Source organism: Candoia aspera, chromosome 1 (genome assembly GCF_035149785.1).
Source record: "Candoia aspera isolate rCanAsp1 chromosome 1, rCanAsp1.hap2, whole genome shotgun sequence".
NCBI lineage: Eukaryota > Metazoa > Chordata > Lepidosauria > Squamata > Boidae > Candoia > Candoia aspera.
The window spans coordinates 94926440-94950313 of record NC_086153.1 but is presented as its reverse complement, the minus strand read 5'-3'; the positions used below and the strand labels follow the sequence as shown (position 1 = coordinate 94950313).

The following is a 23874-nucleotide window of genomic DNA, read 5'->3' as shown; positions in this document are numbered from 1 at the left end:
ATCTAATGAAATTCTGGTAGGGCTTTATTGTACCATGTGTTTTACTGTGGCTGAAGTTGAAGAACATCTGGCATCTGTGTGCTGTTCATTTCAGGAGACAAGGGTGAACTCATAAGGCTGTGATTGATATTTTTTAAAAATGTGAATTCTTTAAGTCAATTCATTTTGTATTTGTGGGAAGAACTTATTTGGAAGTTCTTTTGACTCATCAGGGTGTATTTCTAAGGCTGAAATTAGAGAAGCGCTTTAGGAGTCTGCAGTAAAGGCTGTAGGTATTCTCAGGGGATTTCTGTTTTTTCTTCCTCTTGAGCAGCTTAATCCCACATGTCATCAGAACATGTGTTTGAATTGTTCTACACTTTGAGGCTTTTCCCCATAGGCAACATGAGGAATTGCTATTCAAGAAACACCAACCCAAGTTCCACTGGGTGTTGGGAACAAATTGGTGTTTTGAATCCTGATCAATGTAAATACATTTTGTCAATGGCAGTTATAGCAGTTATATACATGCTTATATTTATAATGCATGGTTTTACTGAAGACAGATCCTTCAACCAGAGGCACACAAGCTGGGGAATTAGGTTATGATTACACATTTTTTGTTTTTGTGAAGGTAAATGTATGTGTTTGGGTAGAGAATCAAACACCTGAAAATGAGGTTTGTATATATTATTATTAATATACTCTGTGTGTGTGTGTGTGTTTAACATATTCAGTAAGCAATAGAGGAAACAGATGCCTTCAGGTGTTTGTGTAGAGGAGTTTCTGAAATAACTGTAAAACTCAAACTTTTATCATCAGTTTTTAATGGTTTGGTTTTCTATAGAATTCAGTCATAATCTAATCCATTTCAGAAATGAAGATCAGATATTCACCATAAAGGTTCCTTTCTGTTTTGTGCGAAGGACACAACCATAGGAGATCCCCCCCCCCAAATTAGGAAAGGTAAGGGGCAAGGATTAAGTTTTCTCTGCTTATGGCCTTCCAGGCTTTATTTCCCTTCCAATTATTTCCATCGAAAGACAGTCATGAAGAAAATCTGCCACCATCCCTCATACAGGAAAGTTGAAGAGAGACATTCCAGACAGAAAGAATATCCTGCCCTTTAAGCTACAGAATGGCACACATTTTTTGATGTGCAAAAATTATTAAAAAGTAAGGATGGAGATGAATGCCTCCTTCACACCAAACAGGAAGGATTTTTCAGAGTGAATATCTAATATTGCTTCCCAGTCTGATGTTCAGAAAATCCACACAGTAAGATTTGTACAAGGTGTTAGGTTTCCAGAGCGTATATAACTTCTTACATTAAATTTTAGAAAGAACTATTTGCTTTAAGACCTTCATGCATTTTGCTAAAACCCATGGTTGCAAATAAATGTATACAGTACAAAGACCTTCATGCCAAAGGCCATTTATAGCAGATACAGAAGTGTCAATTTTTAAGTGTTATAAAAGCATACTGATCAAAGTAGAGGTTGAAGATCAGGTGACTGCTTTGCACATTTCTAACAGAGGCATGTTGATAGAAAAGGCAGTAGACATTGAAAAGACAATGTTTATTGCCCGTCATAAAAAACAAATGCCATAGTCTGAAAGTTTAACTTTGGACAAGTCTGTCTCATCAGCAGGATAAGGAAACAGAGTGCTGCAAATCTTACATATGGCTCTCCTGTCATGGTTATTATTCAATAAAGTGAACCAGTCTTACATTTCAATCTTTGATTCTCTTGATGAATAAAATCAGAACATATTAACCAGCTTCCAGAAGCTTTATGTATGGGCAGAGGCACCCACAGGATCTAGTGCTTTCATGAAAATGAGGAAAACAGTGTTGTGCTATCATGACAAAAGTTCTATTGCATTTGTATGTGTATTCAAGTTCAGTAAAATTTACATCAGTAAAACGGGTGGAGTTCACACTGCATTCGAGGAGCGCCATCTGCTCCCTCTTTGAGCCTCCCATGGATGCTCTGCTTAAGGAAACAGGGGCAGCCTAGATACTGTTGTTCACCCACAATGGAAAGGTACATTTAGATTACTGTAATGCTCTCTTTGTGGGACTAACTTTGCCATTGGTCTAGAAGCTGCAGCAGATATAAAATAAGGCAGCCAGGTGGCTGAGTGGGGACCCTGACATACAATGTTAAACCTCTGTTGCAGTAACTGCACCAGTTGTCAAGTCAGTTACCACATCAGGTACAACATTTTGCTTATGATTTATCAGGAGCTAAATACCTGGAGACCAAGATTCCTGACATACTGACTTTGCTGTTAAGCATAGGAGGTCCTACTGCACATTCCAAGATTGTCAGTGTGCCATTATGCTTCCTGGTGGGTAGGTCTTCTCATTGGTGGCTTCTGCATTCTAGGATGCTCTCCACCCATGAGGTGTTCCTTCTAAGTGGCTTTGGAGACCTATTTCTTCATTTAGGCTTTCTTTTTATGAATATTGGATGAATGGTTCTGTTCTGTTCTGTTCCGTTCTGTTCTGTTCTGTTCTGTTCTGCTTTGCTTTGCTTTGCTTTGCTTTGTTCCTCTTACACCCTTTTTCATTAAATTTGTTTTTCTTATCTGCATTTCAATTTGCTTTTATTATTTGTTTTAACATTCAGTTGACATGCATTTCTTAACTGTGCTTTAATTTGCTTTTATTACTTGCATTTGTTTTAATATACATGGTTTGGAGATGCAATTGCATGGAAATTGATACATAAATCTATTTTATAAATAAATACTACTACAGTTGCCCATACTAGGGAAAAAATAGCTGTAGGTCAGTTTCTGAAATCTTGGACATATACATGTTTAAAATAAATAGCCAGGTTTATGCTAATTATAATTAATAAATAAGAAGGTAGACTCATTTGGAGGCTAATATTAAGAGCATATATAGTATTATATTCAGTAATATTCAGCTTTACTTTCTAGTTTGTTTGCATTAATGCAGGGTTTTAAAAGGTTGCTCTTTTTTTAAAATAACAGTAATAGAAAATGTCCCAGTCCCAGTCATACTGGAGTAAAGCCTGCACCTCATTTACAGTCATCAAAGGAAGAAGACACAGATGTGAAACTTCTTTGCAAAAAGCCTCTAATGTGTGATGTCAAAGAAAAAAACTACAGGTATCTTTCAGATTTGTTTCATATACTGAATACTGTACTCTGATCTATGTAATCTGAATACCATTAACTGTTGCTTCTCAGAACAAAATCTTTTATTCAGCCCCTTAATTGTATCATATAAATGATGCATTCTACAAATCCATTACTGTAGCTAAATTCTTGACAGTCGTTCCTAGACAGTTTGTTGTAGGACTTATAAATGAGGATGGTATTGTAATGATTGCCTATCCTAACAGACTCAGACTCACAAGCAAGAGCTTAAGAATATCTGGTTTATTAAAGAATAGTATGCAAGTACAGAGAAAGCTGAGCATGAGCAAAAGCGCGCCAAATACAAACTAAAAACCCTCGGCGCAAACGTAATCCCTCCCCTCGCCCAACTGTTTCAAATTCCCCACCCCAGGTGCTGGTAACGAGTTCTGCTGATCTCCTGGGAAGAAAACCTTGAACACAGTAGATAACCCAAACACATTCCATTCCCCTGAAGACAGATAACAAACCCAGCAGAAGGAGTTCACAGACCACTCCCAGACAGAACACGCATCAGCAACTTGACATGGGAAACGTTATGATGTACAATGCACATTGAAACGGTGAACATGACAGGTGTCATTCAGTTCTAGGTATTGTAGTGTTTCTAGTTTATCAGGATATTCTGAAACCTTGAAGATTAAGAATATTTACACTTGCCATTTAAGATTCTAAATGCACAAACTATTAACAAGTTCATCAAGTTGGGTGTTTTTAGAAAGTCAACTCCATGAATGACCTAATCCCTTGATCATTACAAGAACTGCAGGACATAGTCAGACATTTAGTGTAAGGGGAAAAAAAAACCTTTTCCTAATATTAAGCATTATGTGATAGAGTGCAGTGCAGTGCAGTGAAACAATGCAGGAAGTTGCATAAAGATACTAGCAAGTTTTGTAGATACATATTTTTAAAAATATATAAAATGAGGCTCCTAATAATGTCATTAACATTTCTTTAGCTAGCAGGGGCAAACAGAAAGGGTCATAAAAGTCACGAGTGCAGCTGTGACCATGCGGTCAAGGCCCTATTACTTTTTGCCATCGCACATGTAAAAGAGAGCCGAACTTTGATTGTCACAGCCGCCATTTGAATGACTTTTTTGAATCTGCCTGCAAATGCCCCTGTTAGGCTTTAAATTGGTACGTGTTATGATTAAACAAAGGTGGAGAGAAAATCTATGCATGAAAAGAAGTTATAAGGATGTTTGTTCTCCTGTTGGGTAAGGGGGCTGGAAAAATCTTTTTTGTAAACAGTCTTTTGTATCAAACCTGTAAATGGGCACAGGTTAAAATCAAGCTTTGAATTCTTACAAAAGCAACTAGGAAGATCCACACCATTATCGTTAGTTATTGCCTACATATTTTATTATTTTTATTATATTGTTTTATGATTTGTTTCATTTTATATACAACCTAGAGCCTCTGAAGTGAGGTGGTATATAAATCTTATGAAGATACACAATTTAAAAAATGATAATGGCATTCTCAATATTTAGCAATACATATGTTTTTATCTAAAGTTCATTTACTGCTACATATTTATTTAAATCTTGAAGGATTTTACAATGATAGCAAAAGACAAAAGCAAAAAAGGAATCTCGTGTAGAAATGAGCGACTGAGGTTAGCCAGTCCAAAGGGAACCTATAATATGCCAGAGTTGGGGCTTGCCCAGAGGACATCTATAGAGGGGGGAAAGGGTCAATATGGTGTTTGTGACGACATAATTTAGGCCTCATTCTTTTTTATGTTCATTGCACATGTAATGCAATGTAAAAAAAGTGGGGCTTTGATCTCCAGGTTGTTACTGACATCTTGACTTTGTTGACCATGGATGCCCCTAGGTTTGGGCAATATTACTGGCCTATAGTTTTAATTCCATTCTTAAATTAAATGTTCTGTAGTCCTTCACTTATCTATAGAAATTCTTCTACATTCTTTTCTGCAGGTATAGATGTTTATTGCTTTAATTTTTTAAAAAGAGAATACTTGTGTGTGAAAGAAAAAAGAAAATAACAACACTAATATCACTAAATAAAGGGGACAATCTCTGAGAAAGTCGATGTGGTTATTATGCCACAGATAGGATAATGGAATATCCCAAATTTAATGTTAAACATGCTATATTCATAACATCCATAGTGTTAACTGATTATAACAACACGTGACTAGGGATAAAGCACTATGTTGGGAAAGTTAACTGCATGGAGTTCATATCTCACAGTATTGTTTGGATTACCAAAGCTTCCTATTTAATTAAAAAGCAATTCAATCCCTTGAAACCTGGATCAAATTATTTTCAGTAATTACAATGTCTAGAAGCTTATTTTTCAATATTAGTGTCTTCCTATAAAGGAGAACAGAATAGCCAGAAACAAACATTCAATCTTTTCTAATTATTAGGAAATTCTTCATACCAGTGACAAGAACTGTAACAGAAATTCTACATCCATTTAAAAACTTCATTAAACAGCTTCTTTACTATTTTAATGTTTATGTTCTATTTATATTTTCTATTTATTTTTGTATTTTCCAGATTCAGAATGTATAATAACTCATTCTTCCTGTCACATTTGTTTCTTGAATCCAGGCTGTTTTTAAATGAGCATCACATACCTTTGAGAGATGTAACATAGCCACAAAGAAGAAAAACATTAGATACTAACTAGCTCCTAAAAGTAGTAACACATTTTTATTAACCAACAGAATCTTGGTTAACCCACTGTAAACTCAACAATGACTAAATTTTCCTGGAATGAGTGTCTTGGTCTTCAGTAGTTAGGCTCTTCAAAACATTTGAAAAAGGTGCTTCACAAATGTAAAGGAGTGCAATCCAATCATTTGTCTTTGATTTGTGAAAGCAGCCATGCCTTTTGCAAGGTTCATGTGGCTGCTTTGAAAGTGAGATATCAGAAACTGAAGCAGCCACAGGAGCCTTGCACCACTGTTGGCTGCTTTAACTGTGTGAACAGAGGTACTTTATTTTCAGTTCTCTGTCTTGCAATGCACTTTTGAATGCTTTGCACAGCCCTATTTCGTGGCTTGGAGCTACAGTTTTCACTGTTTTGGTGATTCCAAATTGGCTTGCCCTTCCCAGGACACAAGGATGCACTTAGCTCTCTTCATACATACATGCATAACCAGAATCTGCTTCCTGAACCTGGAAAAATATGAATGTGAATGGCTGTTTACACATGACCGCATTCATAGGTCACACTAAACCATGCTTAACAATTAGGTGGGTTCACAGCACATTAAGCCATAAACCATGATTTACAACTCACAGTGGTGAAGTTCATACAGCATACTAAGCCAATATCAAAGCCAATGAGTTAATATTGAAGTTTTCTTCACTGTATTCTGAACATTATTGAATTAAATAATAAAGATGAATGTGGTCTTGCATTGCCACTAATGATAGGGAGTCATGGGTAACTGTCTTTATGTATTTGAATCTGCATTTTGTTTTGTCCAGTTTATCTGTTTTCATTACTGAAGAATATCATATTTTTCAATATTGCACACACTTATGAGACTTATACTTACGATTGTAAGTGCAAATAGCAGTGGAATGATTGATTGAGTCACCTGAGTGTTTTTCCAATAAATTCCCATGTAACTAGTTTCTGTTGCAGTTATTTTCTTTAAAACCATACTGTCATGAGTGCCGTTGAGCTAAAGTAATCAGCGCAATGGCACTCATGACAATGACAAGGAAATAGGTGAAGGGGTACAAGTTAAGTAGCCATCAACCCACAACGACTAACGGCTAACAAACAATAGATAAACGGATCACGGAGCCACCCAAGCCATCAGCAGCAATACCACGGGGATCGCCCAGCTGAAAGCAATCAGCAGAAGAATGAAAACCTGAGGATGGGCGATCCTAGAAACCCTCAACCAATGGCAGGGCAACGCATGGGACAAAGGGGGGTGACGTGACCGAGAGCGAGGGGGCGCTGACCGGCGCGGGGTATTTAAACCCCGCACCGGCGCGCTCCTGTCACTCTCAGCTTTTTCTAACAACGTTGTACCTATCCTGAAATAAACCAGAGCCTGCTTTGCAACCCAGTGTCTGAACGTTATTCAGAGGTAGGCAGCGCATGACATAAAGCTGAGAGTCATAAACTCAGCCTCGCCGAGCCCCACCGGACGACAACGAGCCGCGGGAGGAGTAGACGGCGAGAAGACCAGCAAGATGAGGCCGGAACGGCGCGGGCAAGGAGGGCGAGCCGCGCGGCAAGAGACAGAGGAGGACCGACCGAGGCCAGAGGCACCGCGGACTCCCGGAGCCATGGACGCCCGCCCCACCCGACCCGAGCCTCAGCTCCAACCCCAAGGGGAGATGGCGACGGAGGCAACCCGACCGCGGGAGGGAGCAGCACGACTTCCGAAACCAGCGGAGGACCCCGCGCCCCACATCGCACCCCAGCAACGGGCGTGGAGCGACAGCCCCACGGTGCTCGACACGGAGGAGGACGACGGAGACACCCATCAGACGGAGGAGGAAGCGGACCCGCGGCGGAGGGACGATGAACCCCCCCCCCCCGAGGACGCGCCAACGGAACCGGCCCCAGCGGCGGTGCGGGCTGTGGACGAGGAGGCACGAGCTGAACTCGCGGCCATGCGGGCTCAGCTGACGGAACTCCGGACCATGCTCCAGGCGCTTATGCCCCCCGCGCCACCCAATGACGTCCCCGCACAAGCCCACACCCCGAGCGAAGCACCGAACCCACACGAGCCAGCGGAAAGCCAGCAGACGGCACAGGCGGCCGACACCACATCCCGGGAAGCGAGAGGCGGGGCCGCGCAAAACGCCCGGGCCCCAAAGGACTTCCCCATCTTCTTCGATGGGACCCCCTCAAAACTCTCGTTTTTCGTCACCAACGCTAGGGAGTTCATGGGGAGGCACGGACACTCCTATGACTCCGAGGCCGACAAGATCGGCGCCGTGGCAATCAAACTCCAAGACAGGGCGGCGGACTGGTACGTCCAACTGTACGAGTCCAGCTCCCCCGCCCTCGCCACCTTCCCTGCTTTCATCAACGAGATGAAAAACTATTTCGAAGACCCCCTAGCCAAAGTACGGGCGAAAAGCGCACTCCAGAGACTTAAACAGGGCGCACGCACGGTCCCTGACTACGCCCTGGAGTTCAAAGCCCTCGCGGGAAAGGTCTGCGACTGGTCTGAGACCACCCTGCTGGAAATCTTCAAAAAGGGGCTCAACCGCGACGTTCTCCAATGGGCCCTCTACCGCGACGACCCAGAAACGTTACACGGGTGGATCCACCTCGCGGGGAAAGCCGAACACGCGCACCGCACCTTCCTTATGACAACCACGGAAGACACAAACTACGTCGGGAAAAAGGTACCCGCACCACACGGGGGGATGGCCGGCCCCATATACCCTAAAAAGAAGTTCAACCGGGAGCCCTGCGGGAGGTGTGGCAAATTAGGGCACAAGACGGCGGACTGCTTCGCCAACCGACCGCCGACCAGCGCGCCCAAGCCCGCCCCGAAAATTAGCCCCAAACCACCCAACCCGGGGCCGCCCCCTCACCGCCGAATGACCGTGGCCACAGCGACACCGGAAGAGGGCTGGGACGCTTACTGGGGAGAAGAGGACAATACCGACCCCGACCAGCCGGCGGGAAATGCCCCCCGCTTGCCCTGAAACGCGTGGCGAGGCAGGCGGCGGGACAGCAACGCGAACCACCTCAACGAAACGACAAAAGCTCCGTAATATTGGCAGCAATTCAACTCTCTGCCGGCAACGGAGCCACCACGGCCGCGGCACTAGTGGACTCGGGGTGCTCAAAAAACCTTATCCACCCCGACCTAGTCGCCAAACTCGAACTCCGCTGCTTCCCCCTCCCCACGCCGCTGGCATTCCACCAGCTGGACGGCTCCACAGCGGGGGGGAAACCAGCCACGCTACAAACCGAGCCGGTCACCCTGCAAATGGGCACTCACACCGAGCGCACATCGTTCGTAGTCACGCCCATCGGACGGCCCATTGCAGTCCTGGGGATGCCATGGCTCGCGAAAAACAACCCGCGGATCAACTGGGCGACCCGCACCTTCACATTCGGCGACGGCGAGTATCGAGCACCAGTACCAGCTGGCAAAAGCAACCCCACGGTAGGACGAGCGGAGGCGACCACACAAGACAACGCCGCTACCACTGCAGACCTACCGGAACAATACGCCGACTTCTCCGAGGTCTTCGGAGAAGCAGAGGCAGACCAACTACCCCCCCACCGCAAGACGGATTGCCGAATCGACCTACTGCCCGACGTCCCCCTACCTAGACCAAAGATCTATTCGATGACCCCGAAGGAGATGGCAACCCTCCGGGAGTTCATCGATAAAAACCTAGACAGGGGATTTATAGAGCCAGCATGCTCACCGGTCGGAGCCCCCGTCCTATTCCGGGAGAAGAAAGACGGGACCCTACGGCTCTGTACCGACTACCGGGGCCTAAACGCGGCTTCCCTGTCCAACAAATACCCCTTACCCCTGGTGAAGGACATGCTCGCCCACCTGTCCACGGGCAAAGTCTTTTCCAAATTGGACCTGCGCGAGGCGTACTATCGCATCCGAATCAGGGAGGGGGACGAATGGAAGACGGCGTTCAACTGCCCCCTAGGCGCTTTCCAGTACAAGGTACTGCCCTTCGGACTCGCGGGGGCCCCTGGGGTGTTCATGCAGCTCATCAATGAGGTACTGCATGAACATCTGTTTAAAGGGGTCCTGGTCTACATCGACGACGTCCTTATTTACACAAAAACATACGAGGAACACGTAACCTTAGTCAGGCAAGTCCTCGACAAGCTCAGAAGGGCGCAGCTCTATGCAAAGCCCACAAAGTGCGAGTTTCACAAAGACCGCCTAGACTATTTGGGGTATCGAATCTCCGGGGACGGCATCGAGATGGACCCCGCAAAAGTCGAAGCGGTACTAAACTGGGAGCGGCCCCGCAACAGACGGCAACTACAGAGCTTCCTGGGATTCGCGAATTTCTACAGGTCCTTCGCCCGGGGGTTCGCTGAGATAGCCCTACCCTTAACGGACCTCCTCAAAACCAAAGGGGTGGGGGACACCAGACGCGCCAAGAACCCAGGCACAGTGCTGAATTGGACTCCCGCGTGCCAGACCGCATTCGACAAGCTGAAAGCGCTGTTCACGACGGAGCCAATCCTCGCGCACCCGGACCCAGAACGGCCGTTCGTGGTCCAAGCCGACGCCTCAGACTTCTCCCTGGGAGCCATCCTCCTACAAAAAGACTCCACGGGGCTCCTGAAACCATGCGCCTACCTGTCAAGGAAGTTCTCCGAGACAGAGAGGCGATGGCACGTCTGGGAGAAAGAAGCCTTTGCGGTGAAATCGGCACTAGAAACATGGCGTCACCTACTCGAGGGAGCCACCCAACCATTCGAGGTCTGGACGGACCACCGGAACCTCGAGGCCCTACGAACGCCTAGACGCCTTAGCCCAAAACAGGTCCGATGGGCACAATTCTTCAGCCGCTTTGATTTCCAGTTGAAGTTCATGCCGGGCAAGAAGAACTTCCTGGCCGACGCCCTCTCCCGGCTGCCCCAAGACGAAGAGCCCGCCCCAGACACCATTGGGACGGTCCTATCCGCCTCGCAACTGGGGATGGCCGTGACCACCCGAAGCGGCGCACGGAGGCAGCTCGACGCTACGGCGCAGCCGACGGCGGGACAACCGGCGACGGAAAGAAGGCAACCGCAACTACCAGGGGGAATGCGCACGGACCTCGCCGCCGCCCTCAAAACCGACCCCTGGTTCCTGGCAAACCCCGACAAGGTAACGATGGCGCAAGACCTAGCATGGGGGGAAGGCAGAATCTACGTCCCGGACTCGCAACGCCAGGCGATCTTGCATAGGTCACACGACGCCAAGCAAGCGGGACACTTTGGGTTCCTCAAGACCCTACACCTAACACGGCGGCAATTCTGGTGGCCCGCGCTCAGGCGAGACGTAAAAACCTACGTGGCGTCCTGCCCAACGTGCGCTCGGGCCAAACGGGCACCAGGCAAACCCGCGGGGCTATTGCAACGGGTGGCAGAACCCTCCCGCCCATGGGAGGAAATCTCTATGGATTTTATAGTGGACCTCCCACCCAGCCAGAAGAAAACGGCCATTTGGGTGGTGAAGGACTACTTCTCAAAGCAGGCCCACTTCATCCCCTGCACGTCAGTCCCATCCTCACAACAACTAGCCAAACTCTTCCTCATCCACGTGTACAGGCTACACGGATGTCCCGCACGTGTGGTGACCGACAGGGGCACACAGTTCACCTCCAAATTCTGGCGGGCCTTCTTGAAGCTGACGGGGACCCAACAGGCCCTGTCTACGGCTTGGCATCCGCAGACGGACGGAGCCACTGAGGTTCTTAATGCCACCTTAGAGCAATTTATACGATCCTATACGAACTACCACCAGGACGACTGGGCTGAACTGCTCCCGTTCGCCGAAGTCGCATACAACAACGCCGTCCACACGAGCACGGGAAAAACCCCGTTCGAAGTGGTCTCGGGGCGCGACTTCGTCCCCATACCGGAGCTACCTCAACCCCCGGAACCCCAGGTGGACGCCAGCGACTGGGGACGGAAGATCGCGGAAGCATGGCCAGTAATCACGGCGGCGCTGAAGGAGGCACAGGCTGCTTACAAAGAGCAGGCCGACAAGCACCGGCGCCAACAACCGACGTTCCAGGCGGGGGACATGGCCTATCTCTCCACCAAGTTCCTAAAGTCAACCCAACCCTCGAAAAAACTGGGGCCTAAGTACATCGGGCCGTTCCGAGTCACGCAAATAGTGAACCCGGTAGCAATACGCCTGGACCTGCCACACAACCTCCGGAGGCTCCACCCGGTGTTCCACACCAGCCTCCTAAAACCGGCAACCACCTCCCGATGGCACCCAAGCACGCCTCAGCCCGCACCGCTTATGATCGACGGGCAACACCACTTCGAGATAAGGGACATCCTCGACTCACGCAAGCAACGAGGAACCCTACACTATCTGGTCAGGTGGAAACACTTCCCCCACCCGGAATGGGTGGCGGCGCACAACGTTAAAGCGCCTGACCTGACCAGAGCATTCCACCGGGCATACCCCGACAAACCGCAATCAAGGTCAGCAAAACCAACCCCCCCCCCCGCAGGCCTCCCCCCGCCTCCCGTGCCCCAAGGGAAGGGGCCCCCCCCAAGCCCGCGACTTGGGTGGACCTTCCCCCCCCCGGGACTCACTCCCCCCGCCCCGGGCCCACGGGGTGGTGACAAACGATCGCCAGCACCCTCCCCCCGCCCCCTGGCCGCGGGGGAGTGGCAAGCAAGTCAACAGGGCAACCTGGGGGCAACGCCCAGGAGACACAACAAAGGCGACACACTCCAAATAAGCAAAAAAGGGCCCTACCTGGAGCTGAGCAGCACCCGACCAGCCACGCCTCTCGCCTCGCCGAACTGAGCCAAACAAACAGGGTGTGGTTGGAGCATGCGCACGCCAGGTCAGAACCCGAGCATGCGCACCATGGACACACCCTGGGAAGGCACGTGGTAGAGGGAGGAGCAAAGGGAGGGGCGACAACTACTCCGGCGGGAACTTTGAAAAAAAAAAAAAAAAAAAAAAATGGCGTTTTGACAGCTCCATGGGGGAAACCCAGAAACCCGGGGGAGAACACTATTCGGAAAGGGGGCAGTATGTCATGAGTGCCGTTGAGCTAAAGTAATCAGCGCAATGGCACTCATGACAATGACAAGGAAATAGGTGAAGGGGTACAAGTTAAGTAGCCATCAACCCACAACGACTAACGGCTAACAAACAATAGATAAACGGATCACGGAGCCACCCAAGCCATCAGCAGCAATACCACGGGGATCGCCCAGCTGAAAGCAATCAGCAGAAGAATGAAAACCTGAGGATGGGCGATCCTAGAAACCCTCAACCAATGGCAGGGCAACGCATGGGACAAAGGGGGGTGACGTGACCGAGAGCGAGGGGGCGCTGACCGGCGCGGGGTATTTAAACCCCGCACCGGCGCGCTCCTGTCACTCTCAGCTTTTTCTAACAACGTTGTACCTATCCTGAAATAAACCAGAGCCTGCTTTGCAACCCAGTGTCTGAACGTTATTCAGAGGTAGGCAGCGCATGACACATACCCAGTTGTTTGCGCTGTTACTGATACTAGAAAATTGTTAATTATCTTCTGCATTTCAACATGGAACATCTAACAATTAAAGCTTAATTAAGTGCATCTTTATTTGTTAGATCATAGAATTGTTGGTTAATCTGTTCTCTAATCAAGCTTGGGTTTTTTTCACATCACTGCAGTTGCAAAAGAAAATACATCTAACAAGTTTTATTTTTACTTGGAAACACAGGAAATTAAAACAAAGGAATCTGATGAACAACATTTTTTATACAACCAGTTCATGTCATAATAGATTTCGTGCTGCATACCTGCTTTTATCATTTAAAAATCTGAGAGGGGCATTTCTGCTCCATAGGTGAGATAATGAAGAGTCCTGCTGTTGGGTAGCCTGCTGTTGAGATAAAAAGGTCAATGTCTTCCTTTTTCAGCACATTTTAGTTAATGCATTTCCACATTAAATGAAGGACAGAGAGCTCTTTTAGGGCACTTTCAGGCTGAGCAGCAACTGGTTTCCTCATCTAGTGCCACCTTGTTATAGGCACATATGTGGACCTTTGAAGGAAATAGGGAGAATATTGCAAATAAATATGGTAGCTGTGCTGCTCACACAGCAGTGGTAAGCCAGAATTCTTAAAAGGAAAAATAATGGTCTGGTTCTAATCTAACATAATACACTAGGTGAATCTACAAAGATAAAAATTGCTTTATGACTTAGCTGTGACCAAGACTAGTGATAGCAAATACAGAATTCAGATATTCCTTCCCTTGCGCCTTTTGCCCACATTCTTACTTCATCTGCATGTCTAGTTGAAAAGGACTGATGCTTTGGTGTGCAACAGCTTATGGTTTGGCATAATTTCCTAGCCCTGAAAATAGTTCAGTAATTTTTATGGAGTATAATGGGGTACTGTAAAGTTCACTGGAGGATCTGAACAGCCTTGAATGTCTTAAGCTTGACAGCTGTGTAGTGGAATATATCATGAGAAGGTGGCAGGAAAATTATAATTACAAATTATCATCCTGAAAAATGCAAGTTTGCTGTTTTTCCTCCCTTGTTTTCAAGGTTGTCAGCTTCCTGCAGCTTCAGTAGTCAAACACCAAAGGTTTCTGGTCGACGTTAGTTCGTTATGAAGTTACTTATTCATAGAATGGTAAAATATCCCACTAAGGCACTGTTCTTCAGTGGTTCCTCCTTCCTCTGAAGCCAGCTCCAGTTAGTGGCGATAGGGTGGGGAGAAATACACCCTTAGCCTTCTGCTTTGTTGGGTGCCACAGGGCCCAATACTCCCCCTGCTCATTTAACATCTACATAAAATGGTTGGGCAAGGTCATCCGTCAGCATGGGGATAAGTGTCATCAGTATGCTGATGATACTTAGTTGTACATCTCTGTCCTGGGCCATCCAAATGAGGTGCTTTCCCAGTGCCTGGAAGAAGTATGGGTCTGGTTGGGGAAGACTTGGCTTCAGATCAACCTTGACAAGACTCAGGGGCTTGAGCACCCCAGATCTAGTGATTTTCCATTATTAACTCTTAATGGGGTTGGTGCACAATGAGGAGTTTCTACTGGACTCACAGCTCCAGCTTGAGGAGCCTTTGCACAAATGCACCTTGCACACCAGTTGCGTCTGTTCCTAAATTGGGAGGCATTGCTCGCAGTCATTCATGCCTTAGACATCTTTTAATAGGACTATTGCAATGCACTACACATGGGGCTGCCTTTGAAGGCCATTTGGAAGCTTCAGTTGGTCCAAAATAAAGCAGCACATATACTTTTGGGCATACCATGATATGCCCATATAACACTAGTGCTACTGGAATTGCACTGGCTCCCAGTAGGCTTCTGGGTGCCATTCAAGATGCTAATGGTCACCTTTAAAGGCCTACATGGCGTGGGACCAGGTTACTTGCAAGACCACCTATTTCCAGTGGTTTCTACCCATCTCACAAAATCTGGCAGAGTGAGCCTGCTCTGGGTCCCTGGGTGAAGCAGTGTCACCTGCTGGGTCCCAGGAAGCATGCTTTCTCTATCATGGCACCAGCCCTATGGAACAGTTTCCCTTGAGATATGGATGGCCCTGACTCTTGGTCTTTCAGAAGGCTGTGAATACCTGGCTCTTCCTCCAGGCATTGGGGCTGGGATGTTAGTTCTGGAGCTCTGGCATGAATGTATGTGATAAGTGGGAAGTGAGATTTTTATTGGGGCCTTGATTTGGTTTCTTTTTTATTTTAATGGAAAGTTATGTTTTATTTTGTTCATTGCCCAGAGTTTCTTGGGTGGATGGGAGACCATATATATTGGGTAGATGGATAAATTTCCTGTAATTTCTAGATCAGGAATATACAGTGCTTTTAGTTTTTGACCACTGTGCCTGCAAAACAGTTATTTCATGCCCTGATTATTTTATTTCTGGGTTATAATAGTGGTTTGCTTGCTTCTTCCTGTCTTCACTCTTCATTCATTTGTTCATGTCCAGAACTGTAGCTCCCCACTTTTCTTGAACTTCTGCATCTTTTGAGGCAGGGTCTCCACTGGCTTTGAATTTAGTCATATGACTTGGTGGCTTCATACTTTTTAAATACCTTACATGCCTGAGCAAGTAATATGGTTTGTAGATCAGAGGGTGTTGTCATTTCTATTCACTAGAAATGTGATATCACATTTTTGGAGTTTTATATGCCTGGTATCCATTTGGTGGAATCAATTACCTTTGACCCATCAATTAACATTAATATAAAACTTTGGAAGGAGCTTAAAATGATGTTATCTGATGCCCCACTCTAGGGAAAACACTTTGCCTTCTAGAGATCTAAAGATATAATTGATTTGTGTTTTATTATTTGTGGAAGCCAAAGGAGATGGAAATAATTATGTTGGTTCTTGGTTTTTACTATATTATAGCCAGCAAAGTGGATTGTGCAAGTTAGTTATTAGTTAATGAAACTAGACTTGTTGTTAGCATTTGTTTTGAGAAATAATTTGATTTCAATTTGTATATTGTATTTTAATTTGTATTACATATCTTATAAAATGCTTAGCTAGAAGTGAAAAAAAACACATTATCATCATTATCAGTTAATTAAATGTGAAAGTTTTGTATTACTTAGGGGAGAGCACACCAAGGAACTTGCTGGGAAAGATGGCTGTGAAGAAAGAAAAATGGAAAATGAAGAGTTGTCTGTAAATGAAACCAAAGGTAACTGTTATTTCATGCTATACTTGCTATACAAGAGTTTTTATAATGCCACAAATTAATACTTTAAATTGGTTTTATGGAATAATTTCATTAATGAAGCATTTCAGGAAAAGTCAGATTTGAGATGGTTGCCTTCATGGGACTGTTTCGTTTTAAAATTGTTTTTAGGGTATAAGGTATATCCCCCTGAATTCTACCATGGAGTTCATGTTGGCAAAAAATCAAGATATAAGTAAACATGCAAACAATGAATAACACTAAATGACAAAGGTGGTATTAACTTACTTATTATTTTTAAGAGGTAGAAATCTTTTGAATCCCAAGGACTCTAGGCAGTGTACAGAGTAGAAAACTTGCTAACAAAGTAGTATATTGTCGTCGTCATCATCATCATCATCAAACTGGTAGTTGTAGACAAGGAAAGAGAGCAGTTCAACCTGTAAAAATGGAGGAGAAGCAGTCTCACGCAGAAGAATGTAGAGGTCAAGCTTTCATGGGTGATAGGTGGCTTGTGATTGAAAAGCTATGAGTTGCAGTGAGTTCTTCAGTCAGGACTAGTTTGTGGTGGATTTGTGGAGCTGGTAGTTATTGGCAACCAGAGAAAGGAGTTTTCAGGAAAGTTGAACAAAAACGTTACACTGGAGTGCCCAGTGAGGAATTTCAGGTTCGTAACTTGAGGAGTTAAAAAAAAGGCTGTGAGAATTACATCTTTAGGTATATTTCCAGTTGGAGCTGAAGCAATTCAGCTTCAGAGATCAGGATGTCCCCGACCCTGTTGGCCTTCCATAAGGCCCTGAGGACCTTGTTATGTGCCCAGGCCTGGGGCCCCAAGTGTGTTAACGGCCCCGTTTCTTGATTATGTTAACATCCATGCATTGTTTACTTGGCAACTATATATATTTAGTTTGTACTTTTAATTGTTTTTAATTATTTTAACTGTTTTATGGTTTTTATGATTGTAAGCCGCTCAGAGTCACTTGTTGAGATGGGCAGCTATAATGAATGAATGAATGAATGAATGAATGAATGAATGAATGAATGGTATACTTTCAAAGACAGGGGGAAAAAAGATGGCTCAACAGTTTCCAGTGCATTGTTTTTCCTGACAAGCAAGCACATAGAGTAGCTAAAACTGTGTCCAAGGAAATATAGTTATATATCTAGCTTAGAAATAATTAGTATAGATTAGAGTATTTCTTAAGTAATGTAATGCTATTTGGTAATAATGAATCAAATGTGCTGAATACGTTAAACTGAAAATATCTTTTTTTTTCTTTCCTTTACAAGTGTGGTCGTATGCATGTACCATTTAGAACTGGATCTAAAACTTGTTTTATTATTGCTTGCAGACAGCAAGGAAACCAATAGCAGAAGTTCCCATCTGCAGCCAGTCATTTTATCTTCCAAGCTCACAATTCCTGCATTTCCATTGCGGTGGGAACAGCAGAGTAAGCTCCTTCCTACGGTGGCTGGAATTCCTGCCAGTAAAGTTTCCAAGTGGAGTACAGACGAGGTATGGCTTAAAATGGAATTTTCACTTTGAAAGATTAGAAACCTTTTATGGACTTTTTGCTAAAAGAAGAAAAAAGTGAAATGATGATTTATGGATTATATGATTGAAAAAGATGAGAATTAAATAAGAGGCTGAAGGGATTTCTGGAATAGCTAAGGGGGAGGGGAGATGATGGATTTGTTAATATCTGTTGAAAAGAAGGTTGGAAGTCATCTACTTTCGTTTCTTTAGTTGTTCCTCTCTCATTTTTCTTTCTTTTTCTTTGCACTTTATTTTCTTTCTCTTTTTCTTTATTAGATTTGTTTTTTAATTATGAAAAAGAAATCTTTAACAAAAATTATTTTTTAAAAATGGAATTTTCACTGATGTTCACCGTCAGCTAACATTGCTTGATAGAGTTCTATTAGTATAGAATATAATCAATTGTGATGATATATTCATAGCATATTGCTATTGCTCTTTCGATTTTGTCCATTTTACTGTGAGGGGTTGCTATTTAGAACTTTCTTTCATAATAATGTAGGCTAATGAAAGTTAAAGCTAATCTGTTTATAGTTTTACATTTTTTCTATCTTTTGTCAGGAGAAAGATATTTTGTATTGTCCTTTTTATTTATTTGTTAGATTTATATCCCACCTTTCATTCAGGCACTCAAGGTGGCATAAATGGAAGTCCCTCTTCCTATTTTTCCCCTCAACCACAGCCCAGTGAAGTAGGTCAGGCTGAGAGTGAGTGGATCCTAACTCCCCCACTGTCCTTCCATGGTGTCCCTCTGCTCCTAGCAATGCTGAAACCACATCGGTTTTCTAAATGTGCTTTAAAGTTAACTTGTTCCCATTTTCTTCCTCCACCACTGCCATAGAAGTGAGAGAATAGAGAATCCAGTGTCTGGTTTCTTTGCCTTGGGTGAAAGATGGGGAATCTCACAGGTGATGTGTACACGTGCTTTGGCTCTGTATCTGCATCCTTATCTTGTTCTTCTGAATTTCAGTGAACTGAATTTCAAGTTTATTGTCAGACTGTATTTTTTCATGTATCTTCCTTAGGATAATTTTAGTACAGGTCACAAAGTCCAAAATTAGTATCTTCTTAAGGGGATTCAAACTTTACTTCTTTCTAGGTATGTCCAAAACTTACTGTTCTGGAGATATTTTAGGGAACATTGGAATGCTCTGTTTCTCCTCCAGACCATTTCAGTCTGGATGTTAATCTTCCAAACTGGAAGCAATACAAACTATTCTCTACATGGTGTTCTGGATGAAACAGGCCTGTTTTGGTGCTGGATTCCCTTCAGTGTTCTGTTCCCAGACTTTTGGTTTCCCTTCCTGTCTATGAAAGCAACACTGTTCCTTCTTTATGTCCTGAGTAGTAAACAGTATGTTCTTCTGACTGAAAGTGTCCCTTTCATTTTGCTGATGCCTTAGATGTCAATATGTAGTCAATTCATTTCATCTTTCACTGTGCTGAGCTTTCTTATGTTCTTGCTTCATAAATTCCATGTTCCCACCATAATTCTGTGTTTGCAGCCTTGGATTTTCTTTTCCAGAATGGCAACATCAGCGACTAGAGGTCCTGAAGGCTTTAATCTAGCTGTGTAATAAAATACATTAATCCTCCAAAAGATCCTCAGCTCTTCCTCTGTAGCAAGTTGAGGGCCATCCAACCTGGAAGGCCATCATCCTGCACTATCTCGTCAATCACTTTATATTGTTTATCAATTTAGTTTTCTTGGTAGAATACAGGTTGGTTTATCACTGCCTTCTCCCATTCAGTATGCCTTTGCTATTGTCACTAAAATGATCATCCATCTCCAGCATCTTCCTGTATTGCTGCTACTTGATATAGGTGCCTGCTTGCTTTAGCTGGGCAGCTGGGATGACCTTCATGGCTTGATTGATCCCACTGGAAGTATCTATCTATCTATCTATCTATCTATCTATCTATCTATCTATCTATCTATCTATCTAATTTCTCACCCCCATCTCCTTCCACCAGAGGGACTCTGGCTGGTGTACAACAAAATAATCAATTAAAACAAGCACTCTTGGCTGCCAACATCCTTTGCTCATCCCTCCCAGGAATACCTCCATGCTGCAGTGAGGCAGCATAGGCAGAGTGGGGTTGGTGTTAGAGTCTAAATGGTAAGCAATGTTGGCCATCAGCCAATAAAATTGAAGAGGTAGAATTCATGATTTGTAGATGAAGTGCTATTACTTTAAACAGGACTAAAAGAGGTTAAGTGGAGAATAGGATTTAGAGAATTTGACCATTACTATTTACAAAATTGGAAGAAGGCATAGCACCCTTACCATCTTTTGAAACAGATTCTGATTTTTCTACTTCCTATCATTTTGCAGCAAGATATTGAGCTAAATGGACGGTTACTCTATTATTCTAACTCTTTCACTCCGCTAAACTTGGTTGGCAGGTCTCAGAGTTCATACGGAGTTTGCCAGGTTGTGAAGAGCATGGCAAAGTGTTCAAAGATGAAGTGAGTATAACAGATCAGTCCTTTGGTGATCAAGGTTCAATATTCTTACAGGGTTCTATATTAATGTTTAGTTGGCAGAAGTTAACAACATTTTTTTAATTAAATCAGCCCTGTTTTTAATTTCATTTCAGAAGACAGTCTCTCAGCATGGTTTTCATCAAAATTGGTTTCAGTGAAACAGAACAGAACCTGTAAACAATTTTGCCCTAGAAATTCAAGTGGAACTTGATTTCTCGAATCAAGGCTGCATTTTTCTGTAAAAAAAAATGGAAATACGCCTTTATTTAAGCATGGTTTGTTAGAACTTTTTAAAGTGTATTTTAAATTACAGCATGTGACAATGTTGTGTACATGTGGCAATGTACAATGTGTGGCAAGTTCAAATTTTCAATGTGATGTACTCTTCAGAGACTATAATTATTCTTGGAAGTAAGGGATTCAGTAAAAAGAAATCCAGCAGTGATACTAACCTCCCTTTTAAAAAATCAATTAATTATTTTTTAATATAGTGGAACGTTGTTTACTGCATGTGTAACAAACTTGTGAATTTTTAAATGCTGCTAATCTAGTACCAATCCAACCAACATGGTGAGCAGTGTAATTCAGTGCTATCAGGGGGACTTTGAGTTCTCCATCCCTATTTCTTGCTTGTGAAGGAATGAAAAAAAGGGGAACACTAAACTAATGCAGTGGCTTTGATGCCATTTCTGTCTTGGTTAATACAGAGAGAACATTTAGGAAAAATGTACCACTGTAATAGAAAATACTAGGATTTCTCTGAAGGATATGATACAACATAATAACTTTACTGCATATATCTCCTATTTACTTTTTAACCCGACTAAAGAGTTAAAATTGCCATGCAGGAATTGGCATATAATCAGTGTGACAGCGTTCAAAAGCTCCATATCAGGGCTGTGCCAATCCTTTGAAAAGGGGGCTTTGGAACCATATCTCATCTTGAATTTGCTTGAAGTGGCTATGCATGCACACACATGCAGAGGCAATTTTAGGCAGTTTCAGCATCAATGAAGCAGCTTCTTTAAGAACATGAAAAGAGCTTTGTATGTGTTTCTGCCTGTTCCAGAGCACTTCTTCTGGAGCCTTTATGTATCCTAAATACAGCAAAAGCATCTCAAACAACACACTTCTGGCTTGTCTGTATTTTAGGAGACAAATTTTTCCTATTGGCATCACATCTCTTTAGTCGTTTGGTAAAAGTTAAAGGAAGCTCAGACTTAGCTAGAATCTTATTGGCATGAGGCGAATAGGTGCTCAAACAATTCTGGAGTAGTTTTTACGAAAGCCATCCTGACCTCTGTTCTTATAGCTCAATCACTTATACTAACTATAGTGCACAAAAGGGACAGCATTCTTGGGGGAAAGCTGATTTAGCGCTGCTGGGGAATATTTCTCATGGGATCAAAAAACGGAGAATTCAGAAACAGAATTTACCTTTCAGATTAACAAATCCCATTTTGATACATCTGAAGTGAATATTTGGTGCCATTTTAAATTACTGTTACAGAGTTGAAAGTACACTCATAACTGTGTGAAGTCATTAACATGTAGATTTTTTTTCTTTAAGCAAATTGATGGAGAAGCTTTTCTTCTAATGACTCAAGCAGACATTGTCAAAATAATGAGCATTAAACTGGGACCAGCCCTAAAAATCTTCAATTCAATCCTGATGTTCAAAGCTGCTGATAAGAACTCCCATAATGAACTCTGATAAAAGCTCTACAGGACAACCTCTGCACTGCAGCTGATGTTTTACCCAAAGCACAAAGATACAGAATGATAACCCAGGATGAACTCTTCAAAGGGAAAAAGTCTGCGTGCATGAAGTAGAGATACTTTCCAAAAGCTAGGGCAACTGGACACTTCTGGGAAGTGCTTAAGGTTTTTAGCAAGATAAAAATTTAGTACAGCAGGTACCTAATGTTTACCAACCTGGTGGTTCTAATTTTCCCACAATTAGCCACCTTAATTTAATTGGGGAACCAGTAACTATGGGAACATACTAGAATCATGGTTATATTAGCCTTTTTTTAAGGAGTCACAAAATACATACTTCATGAACTTACCCATTGGGCTTAGTTAATCTCTTCATCCTATTTGATCATTTTCCTAACAAGTTGCTCACAATTTAAAAAGAAGTGGGGTGCAGTTTAGTTAATGGAAATGGTTAACTTTAATTTTGCACTACATTGAAAACTGCTATGGAGTCTGGTCTGTTTATTGTAAGAAAACATTGCTGAAGATCAGTGCTGTTTTTTTTAATTATTTTTGCATGGTTAAAAGAAAAAGAAATACTTCCAGTAGCATATTTGGTATGAAGTTATTAATAAGAACTATAAAAGGTTAATGTAATTATATTTCATGTTGCATTATATTACTTTAGTTCAGTCTGTTCAGATAGATACCAATTAATTGTGCATATGCAGAATAAAAAATAATCCTGCGTCTTAAAAAAACACAATTTTATAAGAAATTAAATTGGTAGAGCAGGAATATTACACCCAATAATCTAAAGATAGCAGTAAGGTAAAAGTTAAATAAAACAGTTCTATCAGATTCAAAAGGAATTTGTAAAAGTTAGATTGCTTGACTTTAACATGTGCAATAGAAAACAATGTGAAATAAGGTCATCAAGGGTTATATTGCATTGTTCTTTTCAGTCTTTTTTATAAATGTTGCATCTTTTATATTTTGTTCTGACTTTTTACACTTAAAATTGCATTTAAAATTGTTACTGCTTCATAACTTCAAAAAATGTGGGAGAACTTTTGTATGATTCATTTTTCATGCAGTTCGTTTGTATCGTTATTCAATATTAGTACAGTCATATTTTCCCACCTGTCTTAGTTTTCACTGAAGGTTCTGGTGAACAGTTTGCTTCAAAGGTGAGAGAGGCCAAAACATTTAAGCGTATTGCACAGCCCTTGGGGAAGTGGGATCTCAAAGACACAACTGGAAGCCGGAAGAGCAGCCAAAGCTGTGGCTGGTTTCTCCCTTTCCACCTACAAAGAACATCCACGCACATTTATATTAAATGGCATTTTATTTCTAGCACCTCTTGTTCACACTTTCACCTGGTTTAGAAAAATGCTTGTAAAATCTACTTACACAAATTCTGGCATGACTTGTATAGAAGGAAAATGAAGGATTATGAACACCATCATTCTCTCAAAACTTGGCAGAGAAGTATCTGCCTGCCTCTCTTTTAGGTCTTGTTATTAATTTTGTGAGTCTGCCTAAAGGACATGTGAATTGGTACCAGCTTTCTCCTCCCTGATGGCTGGAACATTTCTGGCATGAGATGATTCAGGGCAAGAGAA

General features: G+C 43.2%; 1 protein-coding gene across 4 annotated transcripts in view; it reads left to right on the top strand.

Annotated features, from left to right (window-relative positions):
- The window catches only part of L3MBTL3 (L3MBTL histone methyl-lysine binding protein 3), an 84821-nt gene extending 61430 nt beyond the window's left edge, over nucleotides 1–23391 (top strand). For 3 of the 4 annotated variants that reach the window (XM_063310120.1, XM_063310132.1, XM_063310113.1), the window contains exons 18-22: nucleotides 2986–3123; nucleotides 16441–16529; nucleotides 17879–18042; nucleotides 20471–20533; nucleotides 22122–23391. In XM_063310120.1, coding sequence (XP_063166190.1) covers nucleotides 2986–3123; nucleotides 16441–16529; nucleotides 17879–18042; nucleotides 20471–20533; nucleotides 22122–22265 — 598 coding nt within the window. In that variant the 3' untranslated portion in view covers nucleotides 22266–23391. The remainder of the gene's footprint in view (nucleotides 1–2985; nucleotides 3124–16440; nucleotides 16530–17878; nucleotides 18043–20470; nucleotides 20534–22121) is intronic. The other variant, XM_063310140.1, reaches the window with a different exon arrangement.
- The last annotated feature ends 483 nt before the right edge of the window (nucleotides 23392–23874 follow it).